The following is a 20129-nucleotide window of genomic DNA, read 5'->3' on the forward strand; positions in this document are numbered from 1 at the left end:
ATTTCATCTCATATCTTTAGTAATGTCTCATCAGCCCTGAGAATAGGGTTGATTTGCTAGCTAGTGCTCTCCTAGTTGGCCAGCCGCTGCTTGTAAAAATCAACACAAAACACTGTAAATTCTCTCATGCTGTGTGATATGTTTTTTAACCTTTTGCTAATACTGGTGGGGTTTATAATTGTTATTTTTGAATAAATGTTTTAGATCCAAAGGGCATTCCTCACCAGATCACTTTGGAGCTTCAGCTGCCTGAAATGTTCCATTACTGTGCTAGTCTATTACAGTAAAGGGCACCCTGGAAATACCTAACATAGGTACTTGCCATTGTCCTTTTTAGTACACAAATGTTTTTATAATACATTACGGTATTTTATGATTTTTAATTTTATTCCCAGGCAAACAATTATTCTTGATGTTTCTGTTATGTTTGTATGTGTAGCTATCCCTCAATCCTCTTTCTATTTTTATTATATCATTATACATCTCATTTTCTTTTGTGCTACCTACTATTCCAAATTTGGGTTCTCTCTAACATCTCCCATCATCATGGTATCTTAACACAGAAGGATTTCCCTCTACAATGTTTCCTTTTTGGTCTTTGGCTGGATCTTAAGGACGGTTCAACTGTTCAGGAATAGGGTGAATGTTCAAAGAATGGTCAACTTCCTGTAATTGTACGGTGCCTCTAGCATTGTGCACCTTCCTGTCTTTTGTTTCTGTGTGTCTTTTTATTTAATGTGGAATTAAAAATAGATGTCATATGGCTGGAAATAGAAACTAACATCCTCAAATGAATGTTTTGGCATCCGAACGACTGTGTCAGTAATAATAAACAACTTAATCCCAAAGGATCCTAACATGTTTACAAACTGTGGTTCAAAACTTGTCACTTGCAAGTAATTCTGCTGAAGTCCATAGGAGTACTTGTGTACTAAAGATGAACTGGATTTGGTCCTGTGTACATACTCACTACAGAACTGTAATGCAGCTGCCAAATAGCAAAGAGCACAAGTGACAAGAAGGAAAGTTTTAGCTAAGAACACTGGGGCATACTCTTCCCAAAAGTACAATTGGATCTGTTAATAGCTTAGCCAAGCAGATGGGACCAAAGTTTGTGAAGTCTCATTCAAGGATCCAAACTCATTGGACTGCATAATATTCAGTTAGCCTACATCAGAAGGGCAAAAGATTGAGTTGATGGGATTTGATCCTGTGGACCCATATTATTATTATTATTTTTATTATCAGTGCTAGTCAGACTTGGGACTTCACTGTGCTAGAAGCTTTACAAATACATAGGAAGACACAACCCCTGTCCCAAAGCACTTTCAATCTAATGAAAATCAAGATGTGGCAAGGGTGTGTAGCAACCAGGAGGGATGTGGGACAGAGAAACAAAGTAACAGAAATGAGAACATGCATTTAGATAGGCTAGATGCATAACTTGATTGTTCTAAGTCATTTCAACTTTTGTTTTTAAAAGAAATAAACAGTAGCAGTCCCCACTGGCCCTTTACCTAGCCATTATGAATTGGTGATCTCTTGTAGGCATCACAATAGAAGTAGATCTTGAAGAGAGATCTGAAGAAGGAAGGACATTGGTTTTATCAGCTGGTTCAAAGTAGGTGTTCCATGCATAACGGTGGCAGAGAAGAAATTATGAATATGATGGTCGGAGAGGCAGACCAATCAAAGGTCAAGCCTGGCATCATTGGTAGAGTGGATGAGGCTACAGGGGTCGGAGGTCTCAAAAAAAAGAGCGAATCAGTAGGGAGGAGCAGAGTTGTGAGAGCCTTATAGGTGAATACTTGATAATTGAATTCAGTGCAGCAGAAAATGGTAGCCAGCGGAGGGATTCAGAGAGGGGATGTGTTCAGAACAATGTTCAAGGAAGACCATTTTAGCAGCTGCATTTTGAATGGATTGGAGGAGGGGTGATGTCTGGTGCGAGGGAGGCCAAAGAGGAGGAGTTTGCAGTAGTCGAGATAGGAGACAAGGGCCTGGGTTGGAGTTCTAGCAGTGTGGACAGAAACAGAAGGTTGGACTTGATAGGTGTTCGACCTACCTTCCTAGTTTAGACAGGATCTTGTTTGAAAATGTGTTCCCAACCTGTTTTCCTAATCTAGACGTACCCTTATGGAGGAAGAAGCAGCACGATGTGGACACAGCTTGCATGTGCGGTGCAAACAAGAGGGAGGAGTCTGATATGACACCCAGGTTGCAGGCCCTAGTGGCAAAGAGGTTAATGGTTTCTTCAACAATGACAGAGAAAGAGGGGAATTGGGAGGGTTGGAAAGGGAGATTTGAGGCTTACTCCACTATGCCATCCACTCTGACCAGTGGCTTTCTATGTAACTAACAAATATTACATGTGCCTGCCTCCTTATCTATACAATGACTATATTCAATGGATTAATCTCAAAAGAAAGAGACTATGAGAACATATAAGGAAACACGTTACTGTTTGTATTTAAAACACCTCTCCCTTATTTCTTTCACACAGATACTTGCAGGAGGAATTCTGTATCTGGTTTTGCTGAGATTTAATAGAGGACTGCACAAGCAGCATCTAGAACCAAAGCTCCCACTAAGCATGGAGAGTACACGGCATTGATGTATGGACCACTATACCCGAATATGGGATACTTTAGAAATGGAGGAGGTAAATCAACTGGAGGTGACAAATTGTTATTGCTTTGCCCTTTTTGCCAAGTCTAATTTAATAGATCTATAGTTTTATTCAGAATCATGATAATCAATAAAGCCCTGAAGTTTCAGTTAGGAAATGAGCAGCAGATAAAACAGAGTTATGTGGTTGTAGAGAGCAGTATATTAATTTAAATGTTGCTTGTTCTGTATGTCTTTTTAGTTCCATTGTTCAGATTTGAAGGGGAGAACAAGGAGCAGTGCTCAAAAGAAAATTGTAAAGAATGGGGAGCTTTGATATAATGGTGCATTATGTTGTGTTCAGCTCTGGAGCAGGGCTACAAGGAGGTAATAAAGTTATACAGGATGGGATGAAATCGGGTAGAATGACTGCTGCAAAATAGATCCAAAGGCACGCTGATAGGTAATGAATTCTTACTTCACTTTAATTGTCCACTTTGTTCCAGTGAAGCAGAAGAAGATGCTGCTTCTGGTTGAACTCCAAGAAAAAGAAAGGGTGAAGTCCCAATCCAGCTGGAATATTAGAGCCTTTCTGTTGACTTCAAGAGAGTTGGACTGAGCCCTAAATCCTGCTTTCAGTTACACCAGTGAAACTCCATTGACTTCAGTGGATTTTACATAATTGTAACTGAGAACAGAATTGGGTTTATGGTGCTCATTCTGATTCACAGGCTGTGAGTGCCTTCTCCAGGTCCATTTTAAGAATGGGGTGACCTGGGGAGGAAGTTACGGAATCTAACTGCAGGGTTATGGATTCCCTGACATTTTGAAGCCCTCTTATTTTTCTGAGATTGTCACCTGGCAGAACTCTCAAAATGCCGGATTTCTGAATGGTTGGCCTTCCTTTTGGAACATCTCATGGAAGAGTTCAACCTGTGTGGTTGGTCTCTCTCTCTCTCTCTCTCTCTCTCTTATTTATTTTTTTTTTTTTAAAGGAAAGCTTTGTTAACTATAATAGAAACCACAAAATAATGTAATGGTTGATTATCAGTTGCTCCATATTATTGAAGGGTTGATTCCAGCTGTCTTAGGGGACAAGAAGGTGGCGGTAGCATATGGCTCAGCTTTGCTTTGTGGTTCTGGGCTGGTCCCTACACCTACACAATTCACAAGATGATACTTTAATGCTGTAATTAAACCTTTTGAACCTAAGATGCAGAGTTAATTTTGGGACTTAAATCTTGATCTTTGAAATAGATATTTTAGAAGCTATTAACTAATTCTTAGGGCAGTAGCTCTTCTAGGGGCAGCTAATAAAACTAATCTTTGGAACTAGTCTCTTTAGAAGTAATAAAACTAAATTATTGAATGGGCCTCTTTTGAAATCTGTGGGTCTTCAAAGTGAATGAGTCAAACTAAAGACAAGCCAACTGATTGCAATTGAATGGGTGGGAGGGGCAAAGTCCTTTTGCTTTGAACTAGTTAAGATATAAAGACAGAGCTAACTGGCAAAAGTCTGTTCAAGAGCAGAGAGGAGGCCCCAGATAGAGTGAAAGGTACTGATAGTGCCACTGAATAAGGGAGCCCACAATGTAATTACTAAATCCAGCATCCTTTGGGGAATAATTGTAATAAAACTAGCACTGTTATGCTAAATTTTAGAAAGGGGAATTAAAGAAAAAATGAGGCTAGTCAGAAAGACCCTAAAATCAAAATTAAGGAAATTAAAATCCTTAGTCAGCATGGATGCTACATAACCATACCATAACAGAGTCATAGAAGGCATGCATACGCCAAGTGAAAAAGGTAAGCGGGAGGGCAAGAAGAAAAACATTATGATTAAGTAGGAAGTTTCACAAGATTATTCAAACTGAATAATCCTTTAGAAAATGGAAATCAAACCTGAGGAAAGCCAATAGAAAGGAATATAAAGTATGGCATATAAAATGGAAATTAGAAGGGTGTTTGAGAAGCAAACAGTCAAAGACATACCCCACCCCAACCCCCTGCCAGCTTTGTAAGTTTATCAGAAAGCAAGAAGCTCACTAGGGAATTGGTAGGTCTGCTAGACTACCAGGGAATTAGGGGAGCAATTAAGGAGGATGAGGACTTTTCAAAGATTTTAACAATTTCTTTGCCGTGGTTTTCACCACAGTGAATATGTTTGTCCCTGCTGCTGATTGGAGTATTAATAATTACTTGAATGAGGAGGAAAAAATCCCAGAGGAGGTGTACAGAGAAGGAAACAGTATGTTGGAAGTTACTCTTTAAATGGGTACTTGTATCAGAGGCCGGTTTGGGTCTCAAACCATGAATAAGCTCCCCCTCTCCCCCCCCGAACTCAACTTTGCAAGTAAAAGGAGGAACTGCTTGCTTCTCCACGAGGAAGCTTTTTCTTTTTCAGTAGTATGCTATCCAATGAAGATGTCTTTTAATATTGCAATATATTTGTGTAGGACTCAACAATAGGATGTTCTTTTGGGATGGAGGAGGAAATCTGGTGTGGATGCCTTAGTGATATCTTACCTTGCTTTAGTGGGGCAAGGGAGAGGATGGAGAACCCAGTTCTTCCTCCAAAAGGGAGGAGGAGGAGAAATGAATAAAGTCCCCTTTCCCTCTCTTCTCCTAGAAATACACACCTGGCTATTCCTTCTTGGGTCAGTAGTGAGATGAGGAGAGGGTTGGTGGACTGTTGGCTCTCTTGTTGTTTTCTGGGGAAATGCTCTCTAAAAATCTGAGCAATTTGTAGGTTATTAGATTTTTAAGAGAAAAAGAACCTTATCGCAAAGAACAAGAGACCCAGAAGTTCAGGAAATTTGTTCAAGCCTTGCGCGATTCCAAAGTCTGAACAGGTTTCAGAGTAGCAGCCGTGTTAGTCTGTATTCGCAAAAAGAAAAGGAGTACTTGTGGCACCTTAGAGACTAACAAATTTATTAGAGCATAAGCTTTCGTGAGCTACAGCTCACTTCATCGGATGCACAGTCTGAACAGTCACTGCACATCTAGGGCTAAATCCTTGGTCTGGTTAAATCTGCTTGCTACTCTGGCAGCACAAAGCAGACTTAAAGCTGGTTTATGACATCAGCTCAGTCTTCCCACTGCATAGAGGAGTCCTCCAGTGCACTAAAACTGGCCATTCCCTCACAGCCCAACATATATGGGGTATAACTAGGAGAAAAGGGGGTATAGTCAGAGCATTGCTGCACTTCTGCAGTCCATGGCTGTTGGAATGCCCCCTGGAGGCTGTTGCAGCCAGCACAACTAAGAGCAGCCCCGAGGCCACTCTGCAACGGTCGTTGGCACCAGCCTGGCTGTTCAAGGATCAGGGCGTTACAAAGACTTAGAGCCATGTTTGTGGTGTTCTTCCCTGAGTTGTGCTGGTGGCAGAAGGGACAGTCCTGAGGATCTGGCCTGCAGTATCTAGTACTTTGTTTTATAAAGTGCTTTGGGATATCCAGGGTATGAAAGGCACTATATAAAACCAGATTGTAACCTGGTCCAAATGCATGCACAAGAATCATACTGATCAATAGGGAAACTAAAAGCATGTGTGTACAGAGTAGGCTAAAATATTGCTGCAAAATAGAAAGCAGTGGGGGCTAAGCATCAAGGAATAAAAAATGAAAGAGAAGATAAATCAGAAAGGGAGGGAAGAGTATCTGGAAGAGAGACACTGAGGGAAAGGGTGGGGCTCATAACTGAAGATAACAAAGATGCCTAGTAAGTAGCAGAGATTTGTGCTGCAGAACATCAGATGAAAAGGGAGAGCAAGAACCAAACAAAACTAAGGCAGGAGGATGGAGATGTTTAAATGCTGGATTTATTTTTTTACACGTCTCCCAAAAGACAGCAGGTAGCACAACTAAGAAACACTAACAAATATGACTACATAAGGTTGTTTGTTTGTTTTTAACCTGAGAATGAAAAGCAAACAAGATGGTGCATGTATATGTAATTCCTGGCTCACTTAGATTTGACTGAAACAAAAAGCTGAAGAATTTGTAAGACTCTGTCAGGTGTGATTCTGTCTTTGATGTCTTGGTGTTGTTTCTAGCTGAGGTGTCACTCCAGTTATATCAATATCTCACAAGAGCTGAAATCCACTAATTTGACCAAAGACATTTAAAAAGGAAAATCTGTCAATCAGTTTGGAGTTTCACAAAACTGCTGACTTTTATGAGAGAAATATTTTATCCTTTTTTGAAAACAATTCTTTTTTATGAAGAAATTACTGAGAGTGGAGCATGTCAGTGACAGCGTGTTCGTTTTTGCTTTGTGTTGTGATGTAACTGTGGTGTTGTGGCGACCACTGTTACAGTGATGTAAAGGTTTCCAGGTTATATTAGCCTCCTGTTTTCATTCAGCCATCATATTCCAAAAAATACTAATTTTGGGGTAGCTGGATTTTTCCTGTCATGGAGGTGGATTCTGATCTCCCTGCAATGTAAATTGAGAGGAGCTCCACTGTTGTCAATTGAGTTACCTATCATCAAACTGAAATGTAACAATGACTTTTCTTTGTATCTGCTAAAAGTCTGCAAAGTATAAACAAACTTTTAAAATGGTGCAAATGAGAGGAGAATCAGGCCTTTGGACTCTAGTCAAAGAGAATTTTTTTGGGAAGTTTGAGCAAAACATTTAATCCATTTGTGAATATGAGGAGAGAGAATTTTTTTTATTTTTTTTTTTTTATTATTTTTTTTGCTCCCTTCTTTTGAACAGCTCTACAGCCTAAGTGGCTGGGGGCTGTGTGCTAAAATCTGGCATGGAAATAGCCCTAATTGTGGGGTTTGCTTTAGAGCTTTTTGGCTTTGATTTGACCCAATTATGAGCCTTAGAAAATCATGTATAGATCATGCACTTTAGATCTGTCTTTAAAGCTTGTAAAGGCTGCAGCTGAGAGGGGATTTGCTGTAAATGCATGCATGCATGGCCAATTAGGTAGTAAAAACTATTGAGAGATACTTCTGTGAAGAGGTGGGGACACCTGGAGCTGCAGAAAGGGCTGCAGACCTTGTAAGTTTCATAGGAGTAAGGGAAGATTCTTAAACACTCTGTAATATCTCAGCTACTGTGCACAATGGCTCCTAGGAGCTCTTGCCTCTGCTCTTACAGATATTGTAAGTCCCAACAGGACAGAAGAGAGGTTCTGTGGCTCTTGTAAGGAGTGGAGGAGGTGAGAGGATTCTGATACACATCACAAAATGCACAGGAAAGAGTTCCACTCTGACACACCTTAGCAGCTGCATAGTTTATATGGCTCACAGGAGAGGGACTTCATCCCCGGTACCTCCTGAAGTGCATAGACTAGAATAATCCAGTGTTCCTAGAGAAACCATTCCAGATTATGAAGTTTACCAATGTTGTTTCCCCCCTTTTGTGTGTGTGTGTGTGTGTGTGTGTGTGTGTGTGTGTGTGTGTGTGTTGTTTTTGCAAGCAGCATTGTTTCAAAGTCTTGGCAAGTGAAACTCCTTATACAGTAGTACAAGGTGCTACACATGCAGGAAAGTATATCCTATTATATTGTGTACACTGAGACACAGTGCATGCCCATGTAACTGTAGTCTCTATCACATAAATGTGCACAAATGGTAGAGTTAAGGTTGCATGTTCATTCTAAACTTCGGTATTTCCTGATTTAGAGCTCTTAACTATGCAACCTTAATGTTCTGGTAACATAGTTTTTTGTAGGGAATATATACTATATTTCCTTTGGCATTTTACAATCATGCTGGGGAATTATTTAATGACTTGAAGGCTTCTGCTACCTACTAGCTTCACAAGAAGGGTTGATCTGGTCAGGGCTAGTTTTAGGGGCAGGTGACTTGGGAAGTTGCCCTGTATGCCAGCTTTCGGGCGGTGTGTGTGTGTGTGTGTGTGTGTGTGTGTGTGTGTGTGTGTGTGTGTGTGTGTGTGTGCCACACTGCTTTTTTCCTTTTTGCTCCATTGTTGTCCGGGAGTGACGGCTCCAATATGTTTTTCTGCCGTGGCTGGCAAAGTCCTTAGGCCTAGCCCTGAATCTAGTGGGTACATAGGACCTAGTTTGTCCCAGGTGTAGTCATTTAAATCTCGCAAATTGATTGTAAAGTGGGTGTAAAACCTACTGTGATGGGTTGGATCACAGAAACCCCCTTGGGACTGCCGTCTGATGTGCCAAGACTACTTCTGCCCCTGCTTTCCCTGCCAGCTTGAGACTACAGCACCCTGTCTTGCTGAGCCAGACACGCCAGTCTGCTCCAACACAGACCCAGGGTCTGAACCACGTGCCCCAAAGCTGCAAACTTAGCTGAAAGTAATTTAAGAAGTGTTCCTGCCTTTAACACTCAGATGCCCAACTCCCAAAGGGGTCCAAACTCCAAATAAATCCGTTTTACCCTATATAAAGCTTATACAGGGTAAACTCATAAATTGTTCGCCCTCTATAACACTGATAGAGAGAAATGCACAGCTGTTTGTCCCCCCTCCCCCAGATATTAATACATACTCTGGGTTAATTAATAAGTAAAAAGTGATTTTATTAAATACAGAAAGTAGGATTTAAGTGGTTCCAAATAATAGCAGACAGAACAAAGTGAATTACCAAGTAAAATAAAATAAAACACGCAAGACTATGTCTAATACAGTAAGAAACTGAATACAGATAAAATCTCACCCTCAGATATGTTTCAGTAAGTTTCTTTCGCAGACTGGACACCTTCCTAGTCTGGGCACAATCCTTTCCCCTGGTACAGCCCTTGTTCCAGCTCAGGTGGTAGCTAAGAGATTTCTCATGATGGCTGTCCACTTTGTTCTGTTCCACCTCCTTATATGGCTTTGGCACAATGCGGGAATCCTTTGTCTCTCTGGGTCCGCCTCCCTTCTAAATGGAAAAGCACCAGGTTTAAGATGGATTTCAGTACCAGGTGACATGGTCACATTTCCTGTGAGACTCTAAGTCTTCATTCCTCCCAGCCTGACTCACAGGAAGGCCTTCCTGCAAACAGAGCCATCCACGGTCATTTGTCCTGGCTGATGGGAGCCATCAAGATTCCAGCCACCATTAATGGCCCACACTTTGCAAAATTACAGTAGGCCCTCAGAGTTGTATTTCATATTTCAAGTTTCAGATACAGGAGTGATACATTTATACAAATAAGATGACCACACTCCGTAGATTATAAGATTTGTAATGATACTTTACAAGAGACTTTTTGCATGAAGCATATTTCAGTTACATTATATTCACGCCCATTAGCATATTTTTATAAAATCATATAGAGTTCAACGTCACACCTACCATTCTGCTTTGGTAGTATTTTACCCTCAGCTTGCACAGGTGTAAATGACTCAGCAAGGAAGGTTCCAGGCATTGGAGAATCAGCCCATAGTTGGTAGTATAGTGCTCACTGTCTGGAATTGAAATGCAGGCAGTTTTTTGCCTTTCCTGTAAGCTAATTTTCATTTTGATGAATACACTTAGTGGCCTGAAAAATCATGTAATTTTTGATCCCAGCAGTTTTTTTTTTCCAATCGATCATTTGTGGGTGTACTGGATGTCATTCCTTTGAAAGATAATTACCCGAGCTGATGAGTATTCACTCTGGATGACATAGGGCCTAATACTTTATTGCGCTGTGTGATGGATTCGGTCACAGAAACTCCCCTCGAAACTGTCACTTGATGAGCTGAGATACCACTGAGAACAACCCTCCTGCTGGAACAGGCGCCCCTCAACTCCTTTCTTGCTGAGTTAGACACTCCAGTTAGTTCCAGCACAGACCCAGAAGTTGGGCCACACCTCTCTGCAGTTCACTGAAACTGAGATTCACTCAGCCCAGGGGCTTCTCGGTTAACAGGGACTTTCCCAGCACCCAGTGTTCAGACTTTCTGGGAGTCTGAACCCCAAATAAATCCGTTTTACTCTGTATAAAGCTTATACAGGGTAAATTCATAAATTGTCCATCCTCTATAACACTGATAGAGAGATGCATAGGTGTTCACTCCCCCAGGTATTAATCACTTACTCTGAGTTTATTAATAAAAAAAAGTGATTTTATTAAGTGTAAAAAGTAGGATTTAAGTGATTTCAAGTAATAACAGACAGAACAAAGTAAGTCACCAAGCAAAATAAAGCAAAAACACGCAAGTCTAAGCCTAATACATTAAGAAACTGATTACAGGTAATATCTCACCCTCAGAGATGTCTAAAAGAAGCTTATTCGAACTAGACTCCTTCCTAGTCTGGGCCCAATCCTTTCCCCTGGTACAGTCCTTGTTAGTTCCAGCAGACATCTCAGGTGGTAAGCAGGGGTTTTCTCATGCCTGGCAGCCCCTTTTGTCCTGCTCCACCCCCTTCTATAGCTTTGGCACAAGGCAGGAATCTTTTGTCTGTGCTTGTCCCTACCCCCGCCTCATCAATGGAAAAGTACAAGAATTAAGATGGATTCCAGTATCATGTGACATGGTCACATGTCACTATAAGACCCCTAGTCTCCATTCTTCGGTTGGCCCACATGTACACAGGAAGGCTTGCAGATAAATAAACCATTTACAACCAATTGTCCTAGTCAATGGGAGCCATCAAGATTCTAAACCACCATTGATGGCCCACACTTTGCATATAATTACAATAGGACCTCAGAGTTATATTTCATATTTCTAGCTTCAGATACAAGAAAGATACATGCATACAAATAGGAGAAATATATTCAGTAGGTTATAATCTTTGTTATGATACCTTACAAGAGACCTTTTGCATAATGCATATTCCAGTTACATCATATTCACACTCATGAGCATATTTCCATAAAACGTATGGAGCGCTAAAATCTGGCATGGAAATAGCCGATTTTTACTGGCACGCTGCTGCCAGCCAGGGTCCCGGCCGCTGACCCCACTCAGCCGGCTGCCTGCCTGGGTGAACAGAAGCCCCGGCCAGCAGCAGGCTGAGTGGGGCCAGTAGCCAGGACACCAGCTGGCAGGAACTGGCAGACGGAACCCCAGACCAGCAGCGGGCTCAGCCACCCAGCCCGCTGCCAGTCTGGGGTTCTGTCCGCCCCCCGCTCAGCCCACTGCTGGTCTGGGGTTCCGGCCGCTGGCCCCTTTCCAGCCGGGTTCCCAGCCATCTGCCCCAGTCAGCCTGCTGCCAGCCTGGGATCCAGCCGCCAGCCCCGCTCACCTCGCTGCTGGTCCAGGGTTCCAGCCGCCCAGCCCCCTGCCAGCCGGGGTCCTGGCCGCCGGCCCACTTAGCCCGCTTCCAGTCTGAGGTTCCGTCAGGGGGCCCCTGTAAATGTAAAATTTATTACTGGCACAGGAAACCTTAAATTAATGAAGACGTGGCATGCTGCTTCTCAAAGGTTGCCAACCCCGATTTACTGCCTAGAGTCTGTCTACCTTGTTCCTTTTTCCCTTGCTCTCCTGGACATTCTTCAGCTAGTGGCTGGTCATTCTGGTCCCTGAAGATGGTCCTCTTTCCTCTCCTGTTAGGCAGGAGTGGCCCCTGTTAGTCAGCAAAGTTGGTTCCTCCTTGTTTTCAGGTACAGTTAGGTGTTTTGACTTGTCTTTTCAATGAAGAACCTGGATGCTAGCTATAGCAACAACTAAAAATGGGGAGGAGTCAGCACTATGTAACTCTCTTAGTTCTCTGTGGACCACCCGTAAGTGCTTCATGAACCACATCAGTGATCCATGGTTCACAGCTTCAGAACTTTCCAGGGTTAACTATATTTTAAAGTGTCACACAGTGAAAAGGTTGAGTTTGTATTCACAAGTGGATTTATAGTTCATTCTCCTTGCAGGGGTGAAAGAATGCACAGAGAGAGGCATTAGCAAAAATATATATATAATATATACAACAGAAGTGGCAGAAACACATGTCTTGTCTTCACTAGAAAATATTATCGTCTTTGAACACAATTATGGAAAGTCAAATTAGCTAACACATTGCTGAGCCTGGCTGACCAGCCAGTATAGATCATGGCAAATCTTGTTTAACTAATAATTATTAAACCTTGCTGGGACTACAAAATAATAGTTGTAGTAACCTAAGCTGCAGCTGACTTAGAATAGTTACTCTTTTCTGTATTACCATCAGTCCCTGAGATCTTTATGAATCATCCTTTATATTAATCAGAACCTGGATCCTCTTGGTACTGTATATGCATTCTGATCTTTGCTCCTCATCTTGGATAGTTTGTCAGATACCACAATGATGGGGACTTATAATTTCCTAGATAGGCAGAAGAGAAATCTTCCCTGTGCCACTTTATAGGTGGCCATGAGCATCTCTTTGTATTGAACTTCAGCGTTCATATACCAGGTAGGTCGTTCCATACCTAAATTTAGCAGACACTAACTGTGTGACAACTAGAGGGCTAAAATAAAATGAGTTTATTTTTCTATTTTTAAAGTTAATTGCAAGAACAACATTTACAATTGTCTCTACTAACATCTACAATTTACATACTAGAGTACAGAATAAAAATGGGCACCTGTGTTAGCTTTCTAGCCTGTGCAGTGGCCATGATTAAAATGTTTCCTTCCTCTTGAAAAATTCTACTAGTTTGAGAGAGATTCCCTGTACTTAATGTGGGGAATACCACTGGAACCCATCATCTCACAAAATAGAAGTTTAAGGGTGAGAATTTTAAAGCTGGCTAGGGGATTTGCACACTCCATTTTTAACTAGGAATCCAAATCCCTTAGTTGGCTTTAAAATCCATTTTAAAGTGTGATCATTGTTAGATAATATAACTGATGTAATAGTGGTGGATAGAGGGCGTAATCCCACCAGGTGTTGAGCTTCCTCAATTCCACTGACTTCAGGATCTAGGACCCAATTCAGCAAAATACTTATGCATGGGCTTAAGTTCCATTGGGTGTTAAGCACATAATTAACTTTAAGCACGTATTTAAATTCTTAGCTAAATTGGGGCCTTAGGTAGGGACAAATGTAAGATCAAATGAGTTGGTTGTTCCAGGCTCCATGTTACATTTTGATTAGGCTTGGCCATGGTCGTTTTAATTTTTTCATAGCTACTAAACTAGTTTGGGGAAATAATTTTAAAAACTAAAAAGAATTATTTAAAATGATTTAAGGAGATAGATAAACAAAAGTCTAATTAAAGTCTCAGTTCTGATCAAGTAAACATTAAAGATTTCCAGATAAGACTATTGTATTTTTATCTTGTTTTCCAATTTCTCTCTTCCCTACAAAGCGATAACTCTTATTGTGGAATGTAACTTCTTCCTCCAAGCTGATCTTGACACTTCCCCTCAGGGTCAGCTGACTGAGGGTACTAGGGAACAAATATACTGTTCTATTCCCTACTTCCCTTTGCCTGCACACACTTCACCTCCAAGACACACTCAGAAATCTACTGCTTTGAAAATGTATTTAAATATGAGTGAATTTAGTGCCTATGACAATGAGAGATGGATGATGCTAGAAAGAGCTGGATGTCTGTACCTCAATATTTCCTGCCTCATCAGGGAAAGAAACAGGTTGGCAGAGAAGGGGGTTGGTATGATATGCACATGCTCTTACGTGCTAACCTAAATAGCAGTTGTGTCTGATAATAAGCCTGCCAAGATCTGACATACTTAGACTCTGTGAAATTATAGGTTCAAACCTAGGAGAGTCCGGTTAATCCTTCATCTTTGCAAAGTAGATAAATTTAGTTCTATACAGATTATTGTGTGGTGTTGTTTTTTTGAATCAGTCCTTAAAAGAGCTTCTGTCTGTTTTGCATTGATATTAGATCCCATGACACTGTGCTGCCCTTGACCAAAAATTTCCATTTCCCACACTGTTATGAAGTGTTCTGTCTGCAGTGTTATGGATTGCTGCCTGGCATCCCAGAGGTGGCTGCATTTCTGTGAAGCAATTTGCAGTTCTTCAGGATGCAAGATGATGTATAAATGCAAACTGCTGTTAAAAAGCAAGCCATAATAATTTGGTAAACAAAGAAAAGGCTCAATGCATACTTGAATATTATCCTCCCTTCTACTCGTTAATTTATTTAGGTAAGGTTTGTTTGTTTAGAAAGTATATCCATGCCAATTACTGAAGCATCTTGGCACATTACATAATTAAAAATAACAATTTACAAAATAATCAGCTTTGTGAGCCCTTTACAGTTTCATTGAAGAACCCCTTCTGCACTTCTAGAACGTCCATCCTGACCCCTGCTAATAAGTAAATCCACGGATCTGTCAAAATCATGACCAGATAAATAATGGCCAGTTGAATCACTTACAAGAGTGGCTTGTCTGTCTCACTTGCTATCTGGATGTGGAAGTGTTGACTGATGTTCCTGCCTAACCGCCCCCCTTCCCCTCCCCCATTTCTTTCAGATATTGGCAACCAGTAGGATTCATAGACATGCACAGGAGGAGGGATTACACCCTATTTTGAGTGCAAAGTGCTGAGCTTGGCTTTCACTGGCCAGGCAATCACAAAGGCCTCAATCTTTGTCACTGGGAATCAATGGGGAGTTTTGTCATTGATTTCAATAGGAGAAAGATACGGTCAAATATGGGTTGCTTTCTTCTTTTTTGCATCAACTTGTTGCCAATTTCTTGCAATGAAAACATAATGGATTAGAAGTAATTGCCTCTTTGGTGACTGCTAGCTCTGGTGCTGGAACATCATACCTCAGTGTACCATCAATTGGACAGTTGATCAAGAACTTATCTTTTTGATAATAGATAATTGTCCAGACTTGTCCAGTTTTACTCTTGGCAGCATGAATCCTCCCCTCTTCACGTGGTAACCTGTTACATTTTGCTGCTTAATTACGTGGTTACATTTTGCTGCTTAATTAGCCAATTTTTTAGAACCGGTTTATAAAATTGCTGATTCAGTTTTATGTATTCAACACAGATCCAGGTGTTTGCATGTAGAAAATTTTGAATGTGAAAAACTGTGCCACTTTCAGCATGCAAAATTTTAGGTGCAGTTTTACAGGTTAGCTGAGCTGAAAACATAGTTCTAAATTTGTAGGATACCAGACTTAGTAGTCGCTTATAACACACAGAGAGACATTATCTGATATAGCACAGAACATATCCTGGATCACTTTGGTATTACACAACCAAAAAATAACACACACATAGCCTGAAAAATAGTCAAATCAGTTCAACCATGGCAATACATTTCAGTCTTGGTTTCATAGCTTAAAATAATGTTCCTTGTTTCCTGTTGTTAGCAGCTGCAAGTGGTAGTCTCCGTGAGTTAGCGCCATGCTTGCCCTAACTGTTAATAACATCAATATATATGAGTAAGTCTACCGGTAGTTAGAGCAGGGGTCGGTGCGCCTTTATTCCATGTTTGGCTCTGTTACTGTCTCACTGAGTGATCCTGTGATGTTGACTTCTGTGTGCTTCAGTTTATTGATCTGAAGGAGGGTTACTAATACTATACTATTTACTTGCATCACTAAGATGGTCTGAAGAGAACTTAATTAGTGTCAATAAAGTACTTTGAGGTCTTTAGATGAGGCACATTCATGTCTGTGCCTATTATTTATACAGTGGCAAGGTTCAGAGTGGATATCTGATTGAATGTGGAGGTTGAGGTGACTTGGACCCACATTATGAAGAACAAGTAAGTTGTGTTTGTACAGCGCCCACCACAAGGGGTTCCAGTTCATGACTAGCGCTCTTAGGTGCTATGATAATACAAATCATAAAAAAGAATAACTCTGCAGGGGTTTCTAGTCTATATAGAGAAGGTGGTGAGGGTAATTAGGGCTTTGTGGCATATTATGGAATGGTAGGTACAGGTCAGTGTTGTTTATGGATTGTATGTAGAGGATAAGATGTGAAAATGTTGTGTTTTCTTGGTTAATAGTGGGAAGGTGGCTTACAAAGAGAAGGTGAATTGGAAGAGCTAGAACTGATCTTTGGGGTAGATGGCTCTTACATGCAGTGTTGGGTGGCTGGTGTTCATTAGTGTGCCAGGCATGGGTAAATAGAATGAGAGTGAGTGGCTTGTATTGCAAAGATTTGAAGATGTACAGTGCGTAACAGTAAGATTTTATATCATTGGGAGAGGCATAGATGGTATGAATGATATACTAACAATAGTTTGAGCTATCCTGAGCCTATACTTTCAAACTTCTGGAGATATTTAATGTGCAATCTTAGCTTTGAACGTCCTAATTTTTTATTATTAGTTTTTTAAACTAGAACACCCTCTGTTAGTTTTTCCCCCTTATGTCACTGATATATATTCACAACCAGAACTCTTCAGGCTGCTTGATTTTTTGACACTTAAAAGAATGTGGCCTTTTTCGTTTAAAAAAACAACCCATGTTTGTGAATTGCTTGTGACGCTTTCATGTACATTACTGATTTTGAAAATGGACTAAGAACTAATGTGATGAGAGCCTCCAAAAGGACTCCAGGTAATTTTTTACCATCTCATAATTTGAAAACAATTTGGCCAAAAAGCTCCAAGTTTGGCTTAATTTTCTGTTGCCCATGAGGTTTCTGCATCTCCTTGTGTCCAGAGAGCTGAACTGTGTATCACATCATCCTGAGTGCTTGTTGCGAATACAGACTAACACGGCTGCTACTCTGAAACCTGACATCATCCTGAGTGAGACTGTCATCTTTTCAAGGCAGTGATCCTGTCATTTTATATTTGTTCTGTAAAGTGCATTTTACACTTGTTGAGTTGGGTAAGTAAATAATACTGCAGGATTTCCATGAACATAGCTAGAATCACCACTGAAAAACTTTGAGTTTTCATAATAGGGGGAAAAAAAGAACCTCTCTTGTTTGATTGGAAACTCCTGAGTCTCATTTTGCTGAAGTGAAAATGTGTTATGTTTAAGTCTTTTAAGTGAAGTTTTCAGAAAGTCATGATCTTCAGTTCTGCCATCAGATCAGTGCACTATTAAACCCATTTTGAATGTTTTGATTCTGAATGGTTTTAAATTCTAAAGGCTTTTAGAATATTGAGGTACCATTTTTGTGCTTCTGAAAGATAAACTTACTCCTCTATTGGTATTGCAGCTTTACATTGTTAATGCCTGGCTGGAGTCACTCTGATTTAATTATTCAAAGAAGTCTACGCAAGTGGATAATAGCAGTTTATTTAACCCTCCCCCTTCACCACTCCCCTCTCTTTGTCTCTTATAGTTAAGGGGGGTGGGGGAATTACTTTGGTACCTAGTATATGTCAGGAAACTAAGATAAACTTCAGAGGCTTAGCACAATGTTAAAGGGTCTTTAAGCACTGAAAGATTATTTTATAGTAACTTTTTATATATGGTGGAGCTTAGAAAGGGGAGTTTAAATTTATAAGCATAAACAGGAAAACCTTACATCACTGTGTGTGCATGGGGGGGAGGAGTTTCTCTCTCTCTCTCTCTCTCTCTCTCTCTCTCTCTCCCCCGGCACACCACTCACAGTTCTTTGTGGTCATGAATTGACTGCAGAACCCAAGCAATAGAGGCAGAGTGGTGTCTACTGAGTTGAGAAAGTATGTGAGAGGATTGTAAAAGCTATTTGCTTCAGAACAGGATCCATCATGCCCCGTCGATGTCCTGAAGAGGAAACTGAGAATGAAATTGCTTTGGAAAGCTAAAATGGTAACTAGAGCTCCCTGACTTCTCTAAAGACTTCCTAGATGGAGAATCCCTATTTCAGGACTGGATTGTATTCTTTCTGAGTGAATCTGGCACCCTGATGACATATTTGTGTGCAACTTTTTGTGTCTGCAATCTCTTGAGACCCACTTTTAAAGTCTCTTTCTCATTGTTCCGTATTACTACCTCTCAGTGTGCATTACTGCATTTAAAATGATGCTTATCTGCAAAGTAATTGACTTTCTGTGTCTGTTTGTGGAGTGGCACAGGAGAGGGAAACATTTGAGAAAGGGAAGTTAGATGAGTCCTTGAAGATGAATTCAGGATTTTTTTTTCCTGGCTCAACAATAGTGGTTTGTCTTTGTTTTTAAATTTTGTTCTTTAGATTAGGAAATGGAGAATTATTTCAGGTTATGTTTCAATTAAAGTTTTAGTGTGATGATATGGTGCTGCTTCTGCTTTCTGATATTTGTAACTTTCCAAGTCTTAGCCCTGTGAAGTTTTTGTAGCCTGAAATAATATTAAAAAGCAAAACAGAAGTGCTTTTAGTCCCTCATGTCAAAAGAAATAGACAATTGTATTTTAAATAATTTTTAGTTTCTAAGTTTAAATGATCTCAGCATATGTAATTCCTCTGTTTTAAAGTATAATTCCTTCCATAAAGGAAAACCAAAGAGATTAATCAAAATGGAATCATTTTCTTCAAAAAAAGACGACAAAACTATTTAAAATATGTGCAAGTCTAGGAAAAAGAATTAAATGGAAAGTCAGGGTATCCTGATACCATAGGAAATGGCAGCTTGCCAAGAGTATCTCAGCATTCCCTCAATCGAAAAGTGTCCTGTAATGCTTTAATTTTTATATTTACTTTATACAGCCCATCTTGTGCGCTGAGCTCTGCAATAGGCAGTAGAGCAGCTGGTACAGATTGTAGTTAGCAGAGAAGGGGGGAAAAGTACCTTTTTTTTCCTTTCTCTTTTTTTTTCCTCCTCTTCCATGGCAGAGCTCAATTCAGGACGGGGGTGAAGAGGTAGAGGAAGGAGCTGTTTACCATGTCACCCTCAAAAGAGTGCAGATTCAACAGGCTGCCAATAAAGGAGCAAGATGGCTAGGGGTGAGTAAAACCGGCACAGTGGTATCTTGAGAAATTACTTGTAGACTTTGGAGCTCTGGTCCAAAGAGCTGAATTCCATGGCATAGTTATGTTATTAACTTTTAGCAGAGACTGGTTTTAACATTAAAGAACAACTCGGTATCTGCATTGCCTGAAAAAAGTTCTGTTGTGTTCAACTCTTAATCTTCTGGATGATGTATAAAACTAGGATTTGATCAGTTGCGTCATGGATCTCATAGTACTTTTTTCAGGTGTAAGGATTTTAGTCCAGGGTCTGATCCTCAAAATTACTGAGCACTCGCAATCATTTCACTAAGAGTGGTATCCCTCAGGATCAGACCCCTGGACCTGGACACACTCTTAACTATAGTACCTACATTCTGCCTACCTGAGGACCCAGTCCAGTACCCTTTGAAGTCAATGGAAAAACTCCCATTAATTACAATCGGAGCAGAACTGGGCTATAATTCCACTGCTTTTTCGGTTGCATACACCTTTCATCTTCCCTTTCTGTCCTACACAGTTGTGCAGTGTTGCTGTGTGCTGTTACACAAGTGCAGTGTTTCATCCCAAAGACAGGTGGTGCCTTAGTGGTGGGTGAAACAAGGCCTGTATAGAAGGCCAAATACTGCAAGGTGCTGTGTGCCCTAAACTTCCATAAGGTCAGACCCTCCATTGGCATCAAATGCCAACACTCCATTAAAGCCAATGGAACTATGTCAGTACACCACTTAAGGATCTGGCCCATATTTTTATCTCTTTGTAAATTTCCTTCAGAATGAAAGGCACAATACACATTCTAGATCAGATTTATTTACCAGTTTTTGAAAAAC

At 40.6% G+C, this 20129-nt stretch overlaps 1 protein-coding gene across 10 annotated transcripts in view; it reads left to right on the plus strand.

Annotated features, from left to right (window-relative positions):
- Positions 1 to 20129, plus strand: part of RGL1 (ral guanine nucleotide dissociation stimulator like 1) — a 152123-nt gene that overhangs the window by 29212 nt on the left and 102782 nt on the right. For 2 of the 10 annotated variants that reach the window (XM_043491062.1, XM_043491064.1), the window contains exons 2-3: positions 2504 to 2677; positions 19186 to 19296. In XM_043491062.1, coding sequence (XP_043346997.1) covers positions 2618 to 2677; positions 19186 to 19296 — 171 coding nt within the window. In that variant the 5' untranslated portion in view covers positions 2504 to 2617. Of the gene's footprint in view, positions 1 to 2129; positions 2242 to 2503; positions 2678 to 17970; positions 18186 to 19185; positions 19297 to 20129 lie in introns of those variants that run through there. The other 8 variants (XM_038412977.2, XM_038412976.2, XM_038412980.2 and 5 more) reach the window with 8 other exon arrangements.

Source organism: Dermochelys coriacea, chromosome 8 (assembly GCF_009764565.3).
Source record: "Dermochelys coriacea isolate rDerCor1 chromosome 8, rDerCor1.pri.v4, whole genome shotgun sequence".
In the NCBI taxonomy this organism is placed as follows: domain Eukaryota; kingdom Metazoa; phylum Chordata; order Testudines; family Dermochelyidae; genus Dermochelys; species Dermochelys coriacea.